A 14,746-nucleotide genomic window follows, 5' to 3' on the forward strand; every position below is an offset into this window, starting at 1 on the left:
CATTTATATTTGGTTTCAAGCAAGGAACGAGTTAGGATACTGAGAGAAGTCTTCCTCGTCGGCCTGACTTTGGCGACACTTGCTCTCGCAGCTGTGATGTCAAACTTGGACATGGAGATGGACCCCAAAACCAAAGATTACGAGGCGCTTACAGAGTTAATGCCTTTAGGATTAGTTACTGTAAGATTTGGAGCTAGACTTGTGCAGTTTATATAGTCGTTTACAAGTTATATCTTGTCGATATGTGTTACTTAATTAATCGGTGACTTTCCCCTGTGCAACTTGTACTTTTCATAACAATCGCCCATTTAACTTTATATACCGCTCAAGTCGTTTCTTCCTACTCCAATTGTCTATTCCATAGTATCTCATGCTCCTCTCTATAAGGTAAATATTGAACTAAACTTTAAATCAACAATTTCTACAACTCAAGCATTAGAAAGGATAATGAACATTACATTTTCATTTTTCCTTGATTTAGGTTACATTACCAGACTTTTTCTTGGCTGACCAGATTACTAGCTAGGTTCGGTTCAACAAGATGACATTAAATTTTATACACTGTGTTCTTCTCTAACTTGGGTATCTTATACACAGCAATGTGATCATCATCTTTTATGGTGGATAACAACATTACAGGGTCCTCTAGAAACGGAGTAACCAAGTGGCCTTGTGATCATCATCTTTTATGGTGGATAACAACATTACAGGTCCTTTTATGACTTTATTTAATTTGCTTGCAGGTCCTGCTTGGTATTGATTTACACACATGCAATGCTGGTGCATTTGGCTAGTTCGCCGATGGAATTGGAAACACCGATGCGGTTTTGTTATGGGTGCTGGAAAACTCCTTAAGGTATGTTCGTGATTTCTTTGTAGCTTATTCATATTACAATCCCATCCAGTCAAGCTATGTATGAAAGCATAAAAACCGTTTAAACCTAAGTAAGATGGACATTTCATATTCTTGAAACCCCCCCTCCCCCTTAAAAAAAAAATCTTCCCCGCTCCACTCATGCCCCCACTGCAATGCAGTATACTAGTGTATATAGTGTCCTTTTGATTCGAGGATTAGTTATTTGACTTAACTGGCATTGGTTGAGATGGTTAAGTAGCTGGTTCTACGAATCAATATATATTTGAGTAGTTAGGTTTACGACCGAGGTCTGAGGTTTTAATATATGATATGAAAGTATATTATTTGATTTTCAGGTTATGACGGGATTTATGTCTATGAAATGTAGAAAATACAAAGGAGATTTTGCCGAAATTTTTATGTCTTTCGTCAAGGTGTCTGACAAGGTTATAGGGTTTTGGGGCGTTACATAAACTTTCAATACTATGCTTCTGTTGCTACTAGTCTATTACCATTCTCTCTTTTCTGAATTTTGTAGTTTGAGTATAAGGAGCTACTACTTAAGAATAAGATATAATGATATAAGTATATATCTATACATATTTGTTTTATACTAGCCTGACTCCTTTTTATTTATTTCTATTGGTGTATATGATGAAAAAGACTTTTCTGATGATACCATCCCAAAGTCATCCCCTGATGCTTGCAACTATTGAAAGTGGGAGTTCTGTACAAATGACGTGAGAGCTTGAGTTTAGGTACAAGTCCCATTGATTTGGAAAACAATGTATATTTTATTCGTGACAAGTTTTATTTATGAAAAGACGTTTTGGTGATATTATTTTAATAAAAGATTATGTGATTAGATGTACTTGTGAGATTTTTTGTTTATGTTATGGATGATTGTAGAATACCCAATAAGTGGGGACATCTTTATGTAGGTTAGTAGTCTCCCAAAAAGAGTGGTTTTGGGGGAAATTATTTTTTTTTACATATGAAATAGTTTTGTAACGGTGGAAAACCGTAACTAAGCTTTGTAATAAGTAACACTTACAAAGCAACAAAACCGTTACCAAAATGTTACAAATTATATAAATCAGTTACATAAATAAACGTTACTAACTTTCTAAAACCGTTACTGTTGTTGGAAAAGAGTAACACACAAAAGCGTTACTAATACTATAAAACCGTTACTGTTGTTAAAAACGAGTAACGGTCAAAAAGCGTTACTAATGTTAGAAAAGAGTAACACAATTAAGCAAATAAAACCATTAGCAAATATTTTTAGTTACGGAAAAAACCGTTACAATAAATAATTATGTAACGGTTTTAAACCGTTACAAATATTAATAACACATTAGAAACGCCAAAACTATGATGCAAAAAAACCGTTACAAATATTTTTAGTAACGGTTTCTGACCGTTAGGAATGTCCTATTTTGGTATAGTGTTAATTGTTGTTGTTTTTGTGTCTTTGGTGATAACAAACCAGTAGCTACCTGCTTCTTCTAGCCTTGAGCCCAGTCTTTAAGACCTTGAAAAGTTTAGGGTCATTGATTGGTAGAGGAAAAAAAAAAGAAATGCCAAGACATATTTATTGCTCTATTAGCTAACATATATGAGGGATTGCATTCAATTAGTGAAATTTGATATCCAATCAAAGAGTCTAAAGTCGTCTAATTAGGATTCATATGTTATATTGGTTGTACTTGGTGAGTTGATGAGAAACTGAATTTGTATCCTACCACATGGTTGTTGTTGCAAGTAACATGTGGTGCACAATACTTTTTTTTGGAAAAAAAATAAAAAAATCAATTGTATCATGAAAATTTGATGGAGTCATTCTTCAAATCTATCATCTGTTTTATTTTTTAGCATGCTCTCTGTTATTATTCGTTGTTGTAAGTTGTGGATTAAATATTGAAATGGTAATATGTTGCAGAAAACATATATTTTGCATGAAATTGGAGATTCTTATATTTTTAGCAAGTTGTCAGTTGAAATTAAGACCCAAAGTATGAGTCTCGAAAAATAAGTAAGTGTCACATTTGGTTTTTCCATTGTTACTGAGGGTTTCACACGAGATGACGATAAGGGATGTGGATTAATAGCCACGACTTTGGCTACTAATTGGGTTATTCTCATCTCAACTAAAAGAGTCGAGTACTGGCCCGTAGGTTTGGCACTCTCAAGAAGGATCTTAGAAAATATGAAGAAACTCAAGTGACTAGGGCAAACTTAAACTCTTGCATGTTTCGTTTATTGGTGAATTCTTATTATGCAAAAGCTACTATTAGTTTTCTGGAATTTTCTAAGTGCTTCATCAAAGGTGAGTATCTTAATTCTGTTATTTTAGATGCATATGATATCAACAATGTAATGTGTGTGTATATATATATTTATATGTTGCACATAAGCTTAATGATTATGAACAATTCTTTTCTCCTTTTTTTTTATCCAAGAACAATTCTTTTGGAATTCCACCTCAGTAGTGAAGACATTAGCAGGTAAGATTTGGTTTTCTTTCTGATTTAGTTTTATATCTCATTAACCTCTATCTTCGTGTTTCTGTGAGCTAATCCAACTTATATCATGCCCATCATCTTTAAGAGTTAATGTGAAGGGAAGAGCTAAGTAGCTAACAAGCCAGGAAGAACTAGATAACAATGTCATTGCTACTGTATATAAGGACAAGTCAGAGTGGCCTACTACATATAGTGACTAAGGGGTGTACTTATGACCCTTTGTAATACTTGGTAACTAGGTAATATGCCTATGCTATTGTAACTCCTTTTTTTCGATGAATGATTGACCAACCAACTGACTATTATTGGAAATTTAAGAGATTTTATTTTCTATTTCAGTTTTACCGAATCCAAGTCCATGCCCAAGGTTTTTCCATTGTTACATAGATGCACTAACCTTTTTTCTTTCTCATCTACAACTACAATGTGCACTTGCTAGGATGAGTCTAACAAACATAATTGAAAGGCTCAAATTACGTGTAATTTGGAAATCAACTTATTAGTATATTACTTATATATATATTTCCTAGGTCATCAAATGGAATTGAAGTTCCACTGAGTAAAATTTTATATGCTCGAGCATAATTTGGCTATAAGTTTCTATTAGTTTTATTCATACCACTTTTTTTGTTTTCCCTCTTAACAACTCATTTGTACTTCATCTCTACATTGAATTGTTTGTACAGAGGCGCCTTTGCTCCCCTTTCTCAAGCTTTTTAATTTTAACATTTGCAGTACACCACAATACCACATTGCTGAATAACTTAGAAGTATCCAAATTAAACATCGCACGTTAAATTTACAAACTTAAATTAACAAGCCCAGCCATAGACGGGCAGAATAGCTAGTACTTTATTATTATTAGTTTAAAAACTAGTTTTCAAGATAAAGCTTACTTACTGTACACCCAGGCACTTTAACAGTTTAACCAAATTTTACCATATTGGTCAAAAGTGGAAAATCCCATTCGACAGTCAAATAGTTTTCGTAGTATTAATGACGACTTTTGAGAAATCTTTCTCTTGTAGAAAGTGAAGATGTTAAAACCCTGGAAATGGTAGAAAAGCCTTTTGTTTTGATTCATTTAGAGTATCAACTTGAAGATAGGAGCAATTGTTAACAATCCTTTATCCTTCCATCTGTTTTGATATCTATAGTAACAAATCGTTACATAATCGTCGTGCCTTGAGTTACAAATTTATATATATATATCGTTGTGCTCAATACCTGACAAATGCAATTCAGAACTATAACAAAGAAGTATGAGGAGTTTGTCTCAGTATCTTCTTTCATGCTTTCTCTTGTTACTACTACTAGACTGGGTCTTTGCAGGACGTGATGGGCTCACTATTAAGCTAATCCACAGGGATTCAATAGAGTCGCCGCTCTATCCTGGTAATCTCACCATGGAACAAAGAATTGTTAGACTTAACCAGCAGTCGAAGGCGCGTTTGGAACAGATGGCTTTGGTAGCAGCAATGACAAGGACAGCAGCGACACCAAACCAGACTATAGATCCTAATGGCATTATACATGCACCGGTAACACTACAAGGCATCTTTTACTTAGCATTGGTGGGCATTGGTACAACTAAGGTTGAGCCTTACCCATATTTTGAGTCATACTATTTTCTTGTTGACACTGGTAGTTCAGTCACATGGACTCAGTGCGAAGGATGCAATCCCTGTTTTTATCAAAAGCCACCGTTTTTTCCTTATAGGAAATCAACAACTTTTAGTGAGTCTCTTTGTGATAGTGAGGGTCAATGTGAATTTGGTACTTGCGAAGAAGGTAAATGCACTTATACTTTGGAGTATGGGAGTGGTGCTATAACAGAGGGTGGTCTTGGTTTCGAAAAGTTCACATTCAATTCAAATGATGGGGGTGTTGAAGCTTTTGATCAGTTGAGATTTGGATGTGGCTTCAAACAAAGCAATTTTGATTTTGAGCTCGCGGATCCAATGCAGAATGAGATAGTTGGGATTCTTGGATTAGGAAGGGGACCAACGTCATTACCAAACCAATTACAGTTTTCTGATTTCTCATACTGTCTACGGCCATGGTATAATGAAGGTGGAGTTCAAGAAATTAGTACGTTCTTGCGTATGGGCAATGACGCACGTTTCCAAGGTGGGGAAACAATACATACCACTCCACTAGCTCCACATGGATCGCATTACTTTGTGACTATGGTGGGAATTTCCTTTCAAGGAGTTCGACTCCCAATTGAGGCAAGTGCTTTTGCACGTACGCCAGATGGCAAAGGTGGGTGCTTACTCGATACTGGATCCCCGTGGACAGTGATTCAGCGAAAAGAATATGACATTGTTCGAGCTGCAATGCAAACATACTTCAGGGATTTTAATGTGGCACAACTACCTCTGGACCAGGGATTGTTTGATTTATGTTATATAAATCCAAATCAGGAAGAAATTCCATATCCGTCCATGACGTTCCATTTTCATCAGACGGATTTTGAAATTGATGAGAACCAGTTATTTGTGAACCTTGAAGACGGTTTCTGCTTAGCAGTTGGTCCCCACGATCATGATTATTTTTCTGTTCTCATTGGAAACCATATGCAAACCAACCGAAGGTTTATATATAATACTGAGTACAATTTCTTGGCCTTCGCTAGGGAAGATTGTAAGCTAGCTTCATGATCTGATCATTGGTTGAAAAACCCTGGATCCTTCAATCTCAAATATAGTTCCCGGCAATTATAAAAAAAGCGTCTTTATAATTTTGTCAATAATCTATAACGAATTATAAAAAAATGTTTTTATAATTTTGTCAATAATTTATAACGACACTCTTTGTTTTCCAATTCATCTATTTCTAGAAGATTTTGCTATCAAATTAGAATTTGAGAAAATAGGCCGGTAGTGTCCTAGCTTGTCCAGTCATATAGTGGTTGCGACAATAGTAAACTCTTATCAAATTTGAATGGTGGTGGCCGTGGAAGAGAAGTATATATGTGCATATATAAATTCCTATATTCCAATGAAACAAATAAACAGGTGGGATGATAGGGAATTTTTCAAAGGTTAAAATACATTTTATTGCATATTTATTTTGTAATTGGCTAATAAGACAATGAAATGGGAATTCTTCGTGTGTCGTCATGAATAGATTGTTTTTAGACTCCACCACTTCCATCTTGTCCATGAAGCCTTGTTTTTGCTGCTTGATCCACCTATCGTAGTAGCATCCTGTCTTTAGCCCGGAGGCTCACCTAGCCCAAAGGCCAATCACATAATTACACAAGAAAGAAATCTCAACCAACACTTTATAGAATTCAAACTTGCAATCTCTTTCGCGAGGAGAGGGATTGTAAGTACCTTATATTCATATCTAATGAATATATGACACGATTCCATCACATTCTATTATCAAGCGATCTCGTGCAGAACATGAATCTCAACTAGTGTTCTACACCATCAGCGACTTACGCTAGCTTATAAGAAGTATACCTACTCAAGTCGCTACTTCGCAGGTCGTTCATCCTAGCTCTATTACATTAATGACAGATGACAGTTACAGTCAAAGGGCATAAGAGAAGATCAAACACAAGGATAAGACGGAATTGATGACACACATTAAAGATATTAAAGGCGAATCCCAAGTCTTGAGCGGAAGACGCAGGAAGAGGAAGAGTCACGCAGAACACTATAAAAAGAAGAGACTCATCAAATCTGGGGGCTCTCTCCATCTTGAGGATGCTAGGCTAGATCTACTCCACCTCCATCTCTCATTCCATCTCTCAAACTGGATCTCCATGAACTATGTTTGGGTTGATTATAGTTCTATCATAATAGAATTAGAGGTGGGAATCAACAAAGGATAGAGTAGTCTATGGATTGAATCTGACTTAGTTGCAACAATAACTGCCTTTGGATCAGATCAACTTCCTTAATTGGGAGATTAGACCGCGATGGGAAAAATTAAATATAAGAATTAAACAATTACTTTTTTGCCAGCTCACAAATGCTTGGAGGGAAGCCAATTTCACGGCAGACCAACCAAGCATGCATGTAGTTTAGGGACTTTAGATCAAGTTTTGAACGAAGGGAGACCCAACTGGTTAAAACGTAGGGAATCACCGGATTCGGTTTACTTCAGATTCTGCTAAGGTATGTTGGGAACCATATAATCCCAACACAATGTATAGTAACAATCTTATTATACCAATATATTGCTAACTTAGGGGGAAAAAACAAGCTCTATAGAATAGATCGAGTGCAGCCACTTCTATCTTAATATGTTTTCTCCTTGTATTGTAGAAATAGAGTTTTTACCATTTACAAGGAAACACAACCAATTGAGCTAGAAGCTCTTGTGTACAACTACCTCTTTAAGTTTTACCTATGTTAGGTTTATCCATGTGTATAGGGAGAGTAATAAAGCTTCTGATTACCTTACTACTAAGTCAAATGTAAATGGTGTTAAATATTTTGTACCTCCCATCCAAAATGCTTTGTTCTCTATTAGGTAAAGTTAGTTTATATTATGTTAGAATTTAATGTAGGTTAAAATTTATTAAAAAAAAAAGTTTTAAGGTTCGAGTTGCAAGAGAAACATAATGAAGACAAGTGTTTGAGACATATTCAATCTTTTTACTTGATAACTTAATTCATGGGTAATCTTGGACACACCTATAAAAACACACCCGTACCCCAATTTTAAAATAAATAAATAAAATTATTTTAAACACATTTAGATTTCTAAATTGCTTTTATTTTTTATTAGATGTACCTAAGACAAAACAAGTTATTTATTTAATATACATAGTGGGACCCCACATTAAATCCTATATACTCTGCGTTTTTCACTTGTAATTGAAAAAGAACGTGTTCATCTTCTTCTTCTTTAAAAAAAAAAAAAAAATACTATTGATTTCTTTTTTCAAAAGAACGAATACCCAAAAGACATGTTGCTATTATTATTATTTTTTAATTATTTTTCCCCTATTGGAAATATCCCAAATTAATTTGGGAGATATTATTGGATTGAGGCGGTTATTGGGGTATGACAGAAACTTAAGTTAGTTATGGGGTTTTGGAATATTTTTATGGGTGTGTCCAAGATCACCCTAATTTATTGTTAGTTTAAACTAGTTTTGAAGATAAAGCTGACTTACTCTTACTGTACACCCGCAACTTTAACCAACTAACTAACCAATTTTACCGTAATAACTTGGTAGGTCAAATCATTAAATGGTTTTATCCTTGTTGGTGTCACAAAAGGAATGTTGTAATGTTAATATATATACTAGCCATGTAGCCTGACCTATGGTCGGGTCTGTTATTTTTAAACCCATCATGTCTGGGCATATATTTAAGGCCCGTTAATTTGGGTCTCGTTAATTTTTAAACCAACAATTGGGGTAAAAAATAATTAAATAAGCACTTGGAAGTTGAAGTTGTACAATATTCAATATCGTTTCTACTTTCTACTTTTTTCTGATAACCAATATCGTTTCAACTTTATCATGGAGTATCCAGCCCATCAATGAAACCGTACAATTTTTGAATGAAGGTTTCTGCTGTCGAAACTTGAAAAAAAACCTACCTTCTTTTCTAGCAAAAAGAGAAATCAATCATTCACAAATTTATCTATATTTCATCTAAATCTTGGCTAAGTGATGCCACAAAGCCAATCTATGCCAAAGAGTAGCAAAACAACAATATCTGCCTGGAATAGAGACCGACATCTTACAACCGTGCAGCTTCATCCCCTGGATATATGACAATAATGGAAATATTTTAGGTTGATATCATTACATTCTTAATAGCATCACTATTCCACCACAATTTTATACGATTCTTACACATAAAAATGAAATAAGTCTAATTAAAATAGGACAGATCCTTGCCTCTTTGGGCAGTTTGTAACAACATAGAGCTATCTCAAAGACATTAATCATTTCCCTACAAAACAACATGATAAACTCATTCACATTTGACATGCCTACAACTGAGCTTCTCAATTCTAGGCACAAAAGCAAGTTATGAACTACACTCCTCATTCAAATTATTCAAATGAATTCATCTCACCAAACGTAGCAAAAGGGCACAAAAGTCAGTGTCACATAAAAGGGTTCTCGCTTATGCTAATATCCTCCAAATTTCCCCTTCTCCATATTGTCCTAACTATCCATACATAATGTAAAACTGCCACAAATAAACCAACTGCTGCAAAGTCATAAATAAAAAAAATCATAAAGGGAGAATAGTAAAAAGCAACAAAGTAATGAAAATGATGCATTAAAAGGTTAGTTTTTATCAAAATTATGTTTTAAATCCATCCAATGTAGTAGAATAATCTATATCAAACATAAGTTGCCTAATTTTAATGATATATAGTTCTTTGAAACAATTTATACAACAAAATACTTTAGGCAAATTTGGATGATTAATACCTTTTTTTAGTAGCTTGAACAACGGATGTCACTGTGAAGCTTTCTCTTCCATTTGTTTACACCAATTATGTCAAATAGACCATATTGGTTCATTAAAAAGAATAAAAACCCATCGTTTGGCCACCACTGGAGTCATAAGTCCTATGAAAAACTGATAATCAATACAAATCTAACATGCTTCAATCGAAATGGTGTATAAAGAAGACATATCCATTGTTACAAATAGAGGAATGAAGACAGTGTTAAAATACATGAATCTGACAAAAAAATGAACTCAAATCTTACCGGAAGATTTCACAATAAGATATGAGCAAATGATGACAACCATGAAGAATTTACTAAAGTTGTAAGCCCCTACCTAATAAAGGATGGGAGTAAGATCAATGTTAGGGTGGGAGTTAAAGCTTTAGCGATCGCTGTGGTTGCTTGCTTCATTGGTATTATGCTATATAATAGAATATTACAGATTAAGTGAAAAAAAGAAAGAAATGTGAAAGAAATGGTAGGATCGAAACGATCTATTGCAAAGGAAGGAGAACCCTGTTGAAGAAGTAGCTACATCGGTTTCTTTCTCTTCCCTCCATACTGGGTTAAGGGCAACCCTTTCTATTAGTTGGATGTGCACGTATCCTAACGGGAATAGGAAATATAGTTCGGATACTATGCCACTAAACAAAACAACATTCACCGGTTGGAGAAGGTGTTTATGCCAAAAATGGAATGAGACGCTACTACAGAGATCAGTATGTCCAGCTGTCAGTACCTTATATTACAAAAACCCTTTGGCCATTTTTTTTTTTTTTTTTTTTTTTTATTGGTAAGCCTGTTTTAAATGAGATCAGTAACTCTTTGATGCTGGTAGGGTTCGAGCCCCAGACCTCTGGTATCATCACCCAAAGGTTTTACCGACTTTGCTAGTCGGCATCTGCTTTGGCCAGCTATTCGGCCTAACCACTTGGTCAAAGAATACATGCCTCTCACAAATAAGATCATTCATCTTTTATACTTCTTTTTTTATATATATGACTGGGCTTGTTAAATTTTGGTGCAAATAATTTGAGGTTCCATGAATCCCATCTTCCATTTACACTCCAAAAATGTACAGAAAAAGTATTTAGGTGCTACCAAAATATCTTTTACCAATTTTTAAATAATATTACAAATAATTTCCTTGTGCTAATCTGAACTACAATGAACTATTAAAATGGAAGCTTATAAGGAAAACAAACGTTGAGATGAAGAACAATTTTACTGTGCACGACTCCAAAAATCTATGGCTAACCTTTTCCACAAGGGTCCGATTCTAGGGACTCAACTCTTTTTTACTCAATTTTAACTCAAGTTTATGACCCTTATTGGTTCCATCTAAGGGTCTCGATTTTAACAAGAAAACCACTAAAACTGATGACGTTATGAAATTTATACTCTATTTTTTCCTCCAAATTTCTCTCTCCCATCGTGTTCTTTTCTCCTTCGATCGCAACCTTTACAAAGAAAAACATAAAAAAATAATAATAAAAAAAAAATACATTGTAAAAGGAATCAGTGAGTTATTCTTCTTCATTACGTTTTTTCCATATTCTATATTATAAAAGAAGATGCATAACTCATTATCAAAAAACAAAAAAAAAAACAAAGAGAAGAATATGCATAAGTAAAACAGATCAATCTTCTTTCTCTTCTCTTATTGTTTTAAGTTTTACAATTTTTTTCTAGATAGAGAACACTAACAACAACGAAAACATTGGTTTAATAAAAATCAACCTAGTTCATTCTTAATGCAAAATTTTAACATTTTTTATTTTTATTGTTTAAATCTCATTTTTATGGTTTCATATTGGGTAAAGAGGAATGTGAATTGCAAAGATATGAATCTGGGCATTGTACTTTGAAACATCACGAAGGAGAGAAAGAAGTGGGAGGAAAATTAGAGTAGAGGATTAATTCATGATGTCATCAATTTAAAATGTTTTCTTGTTAAAATCTAGACCCTTAGATGGAACCAATCTAAGGGTCATAAACTTGAGTCAAAATTGAGTAAAAAAAAGTTGAGCCTCTAGAACCGGACCCTTTCCACAAAATCAATATTATTATAGCTGCCTTCAATACAACACGGTGGACTACACTATAAACTATGGTATGATAATATTTAAGTTTACATTTATCAAATTCAATTCTAATTAGCAACTCGGCCCACTAATATCATATCCCTCGTTATGCAACATATCAACCGCTTGGTATTGTCTAAAGCCTACATCCTCCTGTTGCCTCCATGTATCCCCTTGAAAACCACCTGCATAAAAAAAGAATCACTATGCATAAATTATTTATTCATAAACCAACGCATAGTTTTAACAACATAGTTTGCACGGAAGCTCCACTCCCTTGAACAAAAGAAAAGGAAGAGAATAGAATCAAACACTACATATGATGTGTGTTGTCTAGCACTACACCTATGCCAATATATAAGAAGTAGATAGACTCGGTCCAACCCCATAAATCCTCTCTGTATAATCTTTTCAACTAAAGTTACTAAACCTCACTAATTACATATTTTGATCCTTTGAGGATGTTATTTTGTGGCAATTAATCACTTGTTAAAGAATTTGCATAATCTAGGCAGCACAAAGTTAATGAAAATTGATTGCATAGGAGAAAAAGTGTTTAAGTGTTACCATGTAAGACAGAGTGTAAGCTACCACTTTCATTCTAAAATCCACAGTATACGGTCCTCTCCGTAGATACTCACCAACTTTCCTTGCATACCTGATATTAAGACTTGTTTCCAACCGAAGCATCATGAAACAAAGATAATATGTTGTAGAACAGTATAATAACATAAATCTATTGTACAAAAAGAAAAATCAAATGTACAGAAAACTAATACCTATTTAACATGTTAAAAATGTGTTGGCCTCCTCATAAAACTTGTTCGAAAAACAAAGTCTTTCATGAGATTGTACGAACACCTATTGGTTTTTATTCAGGTTTTGCATACCAAAGTTGGTAGTTAACTAATGCTCAACCTTTAACTTGTGCTGACTTCTCATGTGGTTTTGAATTTCTTTATAGCCACCCCATTTATTCCAGGTTCCTTCTTCCATTGTTGGCGAAAACACCTCATCACCTATTAAAGCCATGTACTGTGAGGGAACTACTTTGATTACACTTACCAAGTAGGCAAGTATCGGAGACATTATCCTTGAGCCCTTAGTTTCCATGTATTCCTTAAGTCCTTACAAAGTTGCCTGCAAGATCAAATTATACAAAATAATGAGACAACACAAAATCACCATTAATATGCAAGTTGATAAATACAAATTTTTTTATATTAACTACTTACTTGAAGAAGTCGGTGTTGTGAACCCCAAAAGGCTTTATCTATAAAACTTCTATTTCGCTCATAATCTTACCGGTGTTTAGTGCTACTAATATTGTCTGAAGACCTTTCTTCAAAATATCCAAGCACAATATTACGAAAACTGACCAATCCTCATTGGTACTGGAAATTTGCCAATTAATAGGAGTAGAATGAAGTGCTTATGCACTTGAGGAGTAAATAATCCTACAAGAATATAAAATTAATTTTTGAAAATGAGAAAAATAAAAATAAAAACACTCACTAACAAATATATTTATTACTAATTAGTACTTATAATCTTACACAATAATCCCTTCGAATCCATGCTATCATGACTTGTTAGGTTATGATGTAAACGCCAGAATATCAAAACTGATACAAATGGAAGACATGAAGCGAGGGAAATTCAAATGGTCTTACTTGATGGGAAACGGTCTTGGGCTATGTGGAGTCAACATTTAGCATGGAAAAACAGTATTGTGACCTTAGTGATTAGGGAATTTTGCTTTGGTTAGTGCGCGCATTGCTAAAGAATCATGAGGTGGAGTTTGTATGCTCTCCTTTTTGGGGATTGTTTGTTTGTAGCAACCGAAAAAAGTGACACTATAAATCACTAACTGGAAATTAGATATAGTCGCTATCTAAGAAGCCAGAAAGAAGTCTTATTAAACATTCTTCTCAATGACAAATATACCAATATTTGGCTAGCTAATTCCTCAAATCTAGCATTATTAGAATGTTTTTTCGTATGTTTGTTAATTTGCTTTGTACTCTTATCACATGCATCAATTGTACAACTCTTGTATCTAAGACACTTTCCATAGCTAAGGGTACTTATTTTACGTCAACCAAACCAAACGTAATTTAAAAGTAAAGATTCTAATGACAATATTCTAGAAATGAACAAGGTGATGTTTTAATTCTACAAATTACTTTGTTTATTGGACTATAAATTTAAATTTAGAAATTAGTAAAAAGAAAATAAATCCAAATTTTGTGAAAAAATAAATTAATAAAAAAAAAAACTTACAAATCAATGGCTTCCTTCTTCGTCTTCTTCTTGAATGCGAGTTCCTTCTTCATCAGTGAGAGATCTTCAAATTTTTAAGAGAAATCGTGATTTTTTATTTTTATTTTTTCAAACGATCATTCAAAATCATTTTGTTTGGTTTTTCATAGCAAAATAGATCGAAAAAAAGATTTCGACTTTGGAGGAAGGAGATGATTTTTTTTGGAGAGAATAGGGTTTCCAAGAGACGGATGGGGTGCGATTTGTCGAAGGTTTTTCTCTCTAAACCCTTGTGTTCTCTTTTTTCTCTATTCTCTTGCTTGCCGAAGCTTTGGAAATTGGGGGGTTTTTTTTTCTAACGAAGGGTTGGGTTCTTTTTTTATTTGTTAATTACTAAAATAGCCCATACGTACAATTGATATAATGGCGTAGATTTGTTTTTCGTTTTTACATAACACATGAAAAGACAATTTTGACTTATATTAAATTAGAAAGCAAGCCAAATTCAGAGTTAGTTTGGTAAGAAGGTGAGTAATTATTTTTCAAGTAGAGACTATTTTAAAAACTTGGCTGA

General features: G+C 33.9%; 1 protein-coding gene and 1 long non-coding RNA gene across 2 annotated transcripts; both read left to right on the forward strand.

Annotated features, from left to right (window-relative positions):
* Positions 1–411: 411 nt before the first annotated feature.
* On the forward strand, positions 412–1,727 carry LOC147480891 (uncharacterized). Its single transcript, XR_015204693.1, has 2 exons — positions 412–856; positions 1,520–1,727. It is a non-coding gene; the product is annotated as an uncharacterized LOC147480891 (long non-coding RNA).
* A 2,698-nt stretch (positions 1,728–4,425) lies between these two features.
* On the forward strand, positions 4,426–6,079 carry LOC147480892 (aspartic proteinase nepenthesin-1-like). The gene has a single exon (XM_086580615.1). The coding sequence runs from the start codon at positions 4,644–4,646 to the stop codon at positions 6,042–6,044; it is 1,401 nt and encodes a 466-aa protein (XP_086436741.1). The 5' UTR covers positions 4,426–4,643; the 3' UTR covers positions 6,045–6,079.
* The last annotated feature ends 8,667 nt before the right edge of the window (positions 6,080–14,746 follow it).

Source organism: Coptis chinensis, chromosome 8 (genome assembly GCF_015680905.1).
Source record: "Coptis chinensis isolate HL-2020 chromosome 8, ASM1568090v1, whole genome shotgun sequence".
NCBI lineage: Eukaryota > Viridiplantae > Streptophyta > Magnoliopsida > Ranunculales > Ranunculaceae > Coptis > Coptis chinensis.

Bases quoted from the DNA above. Each gene is read 5' to 3' on its own strand.
- LOC147480892 (XM_086580615.1), top strand. From the start codon at position 4,644: ATGAGGAGTTTGTCTCAGTATCTTCTTTCATGCTTTCTCTTGTTACTA.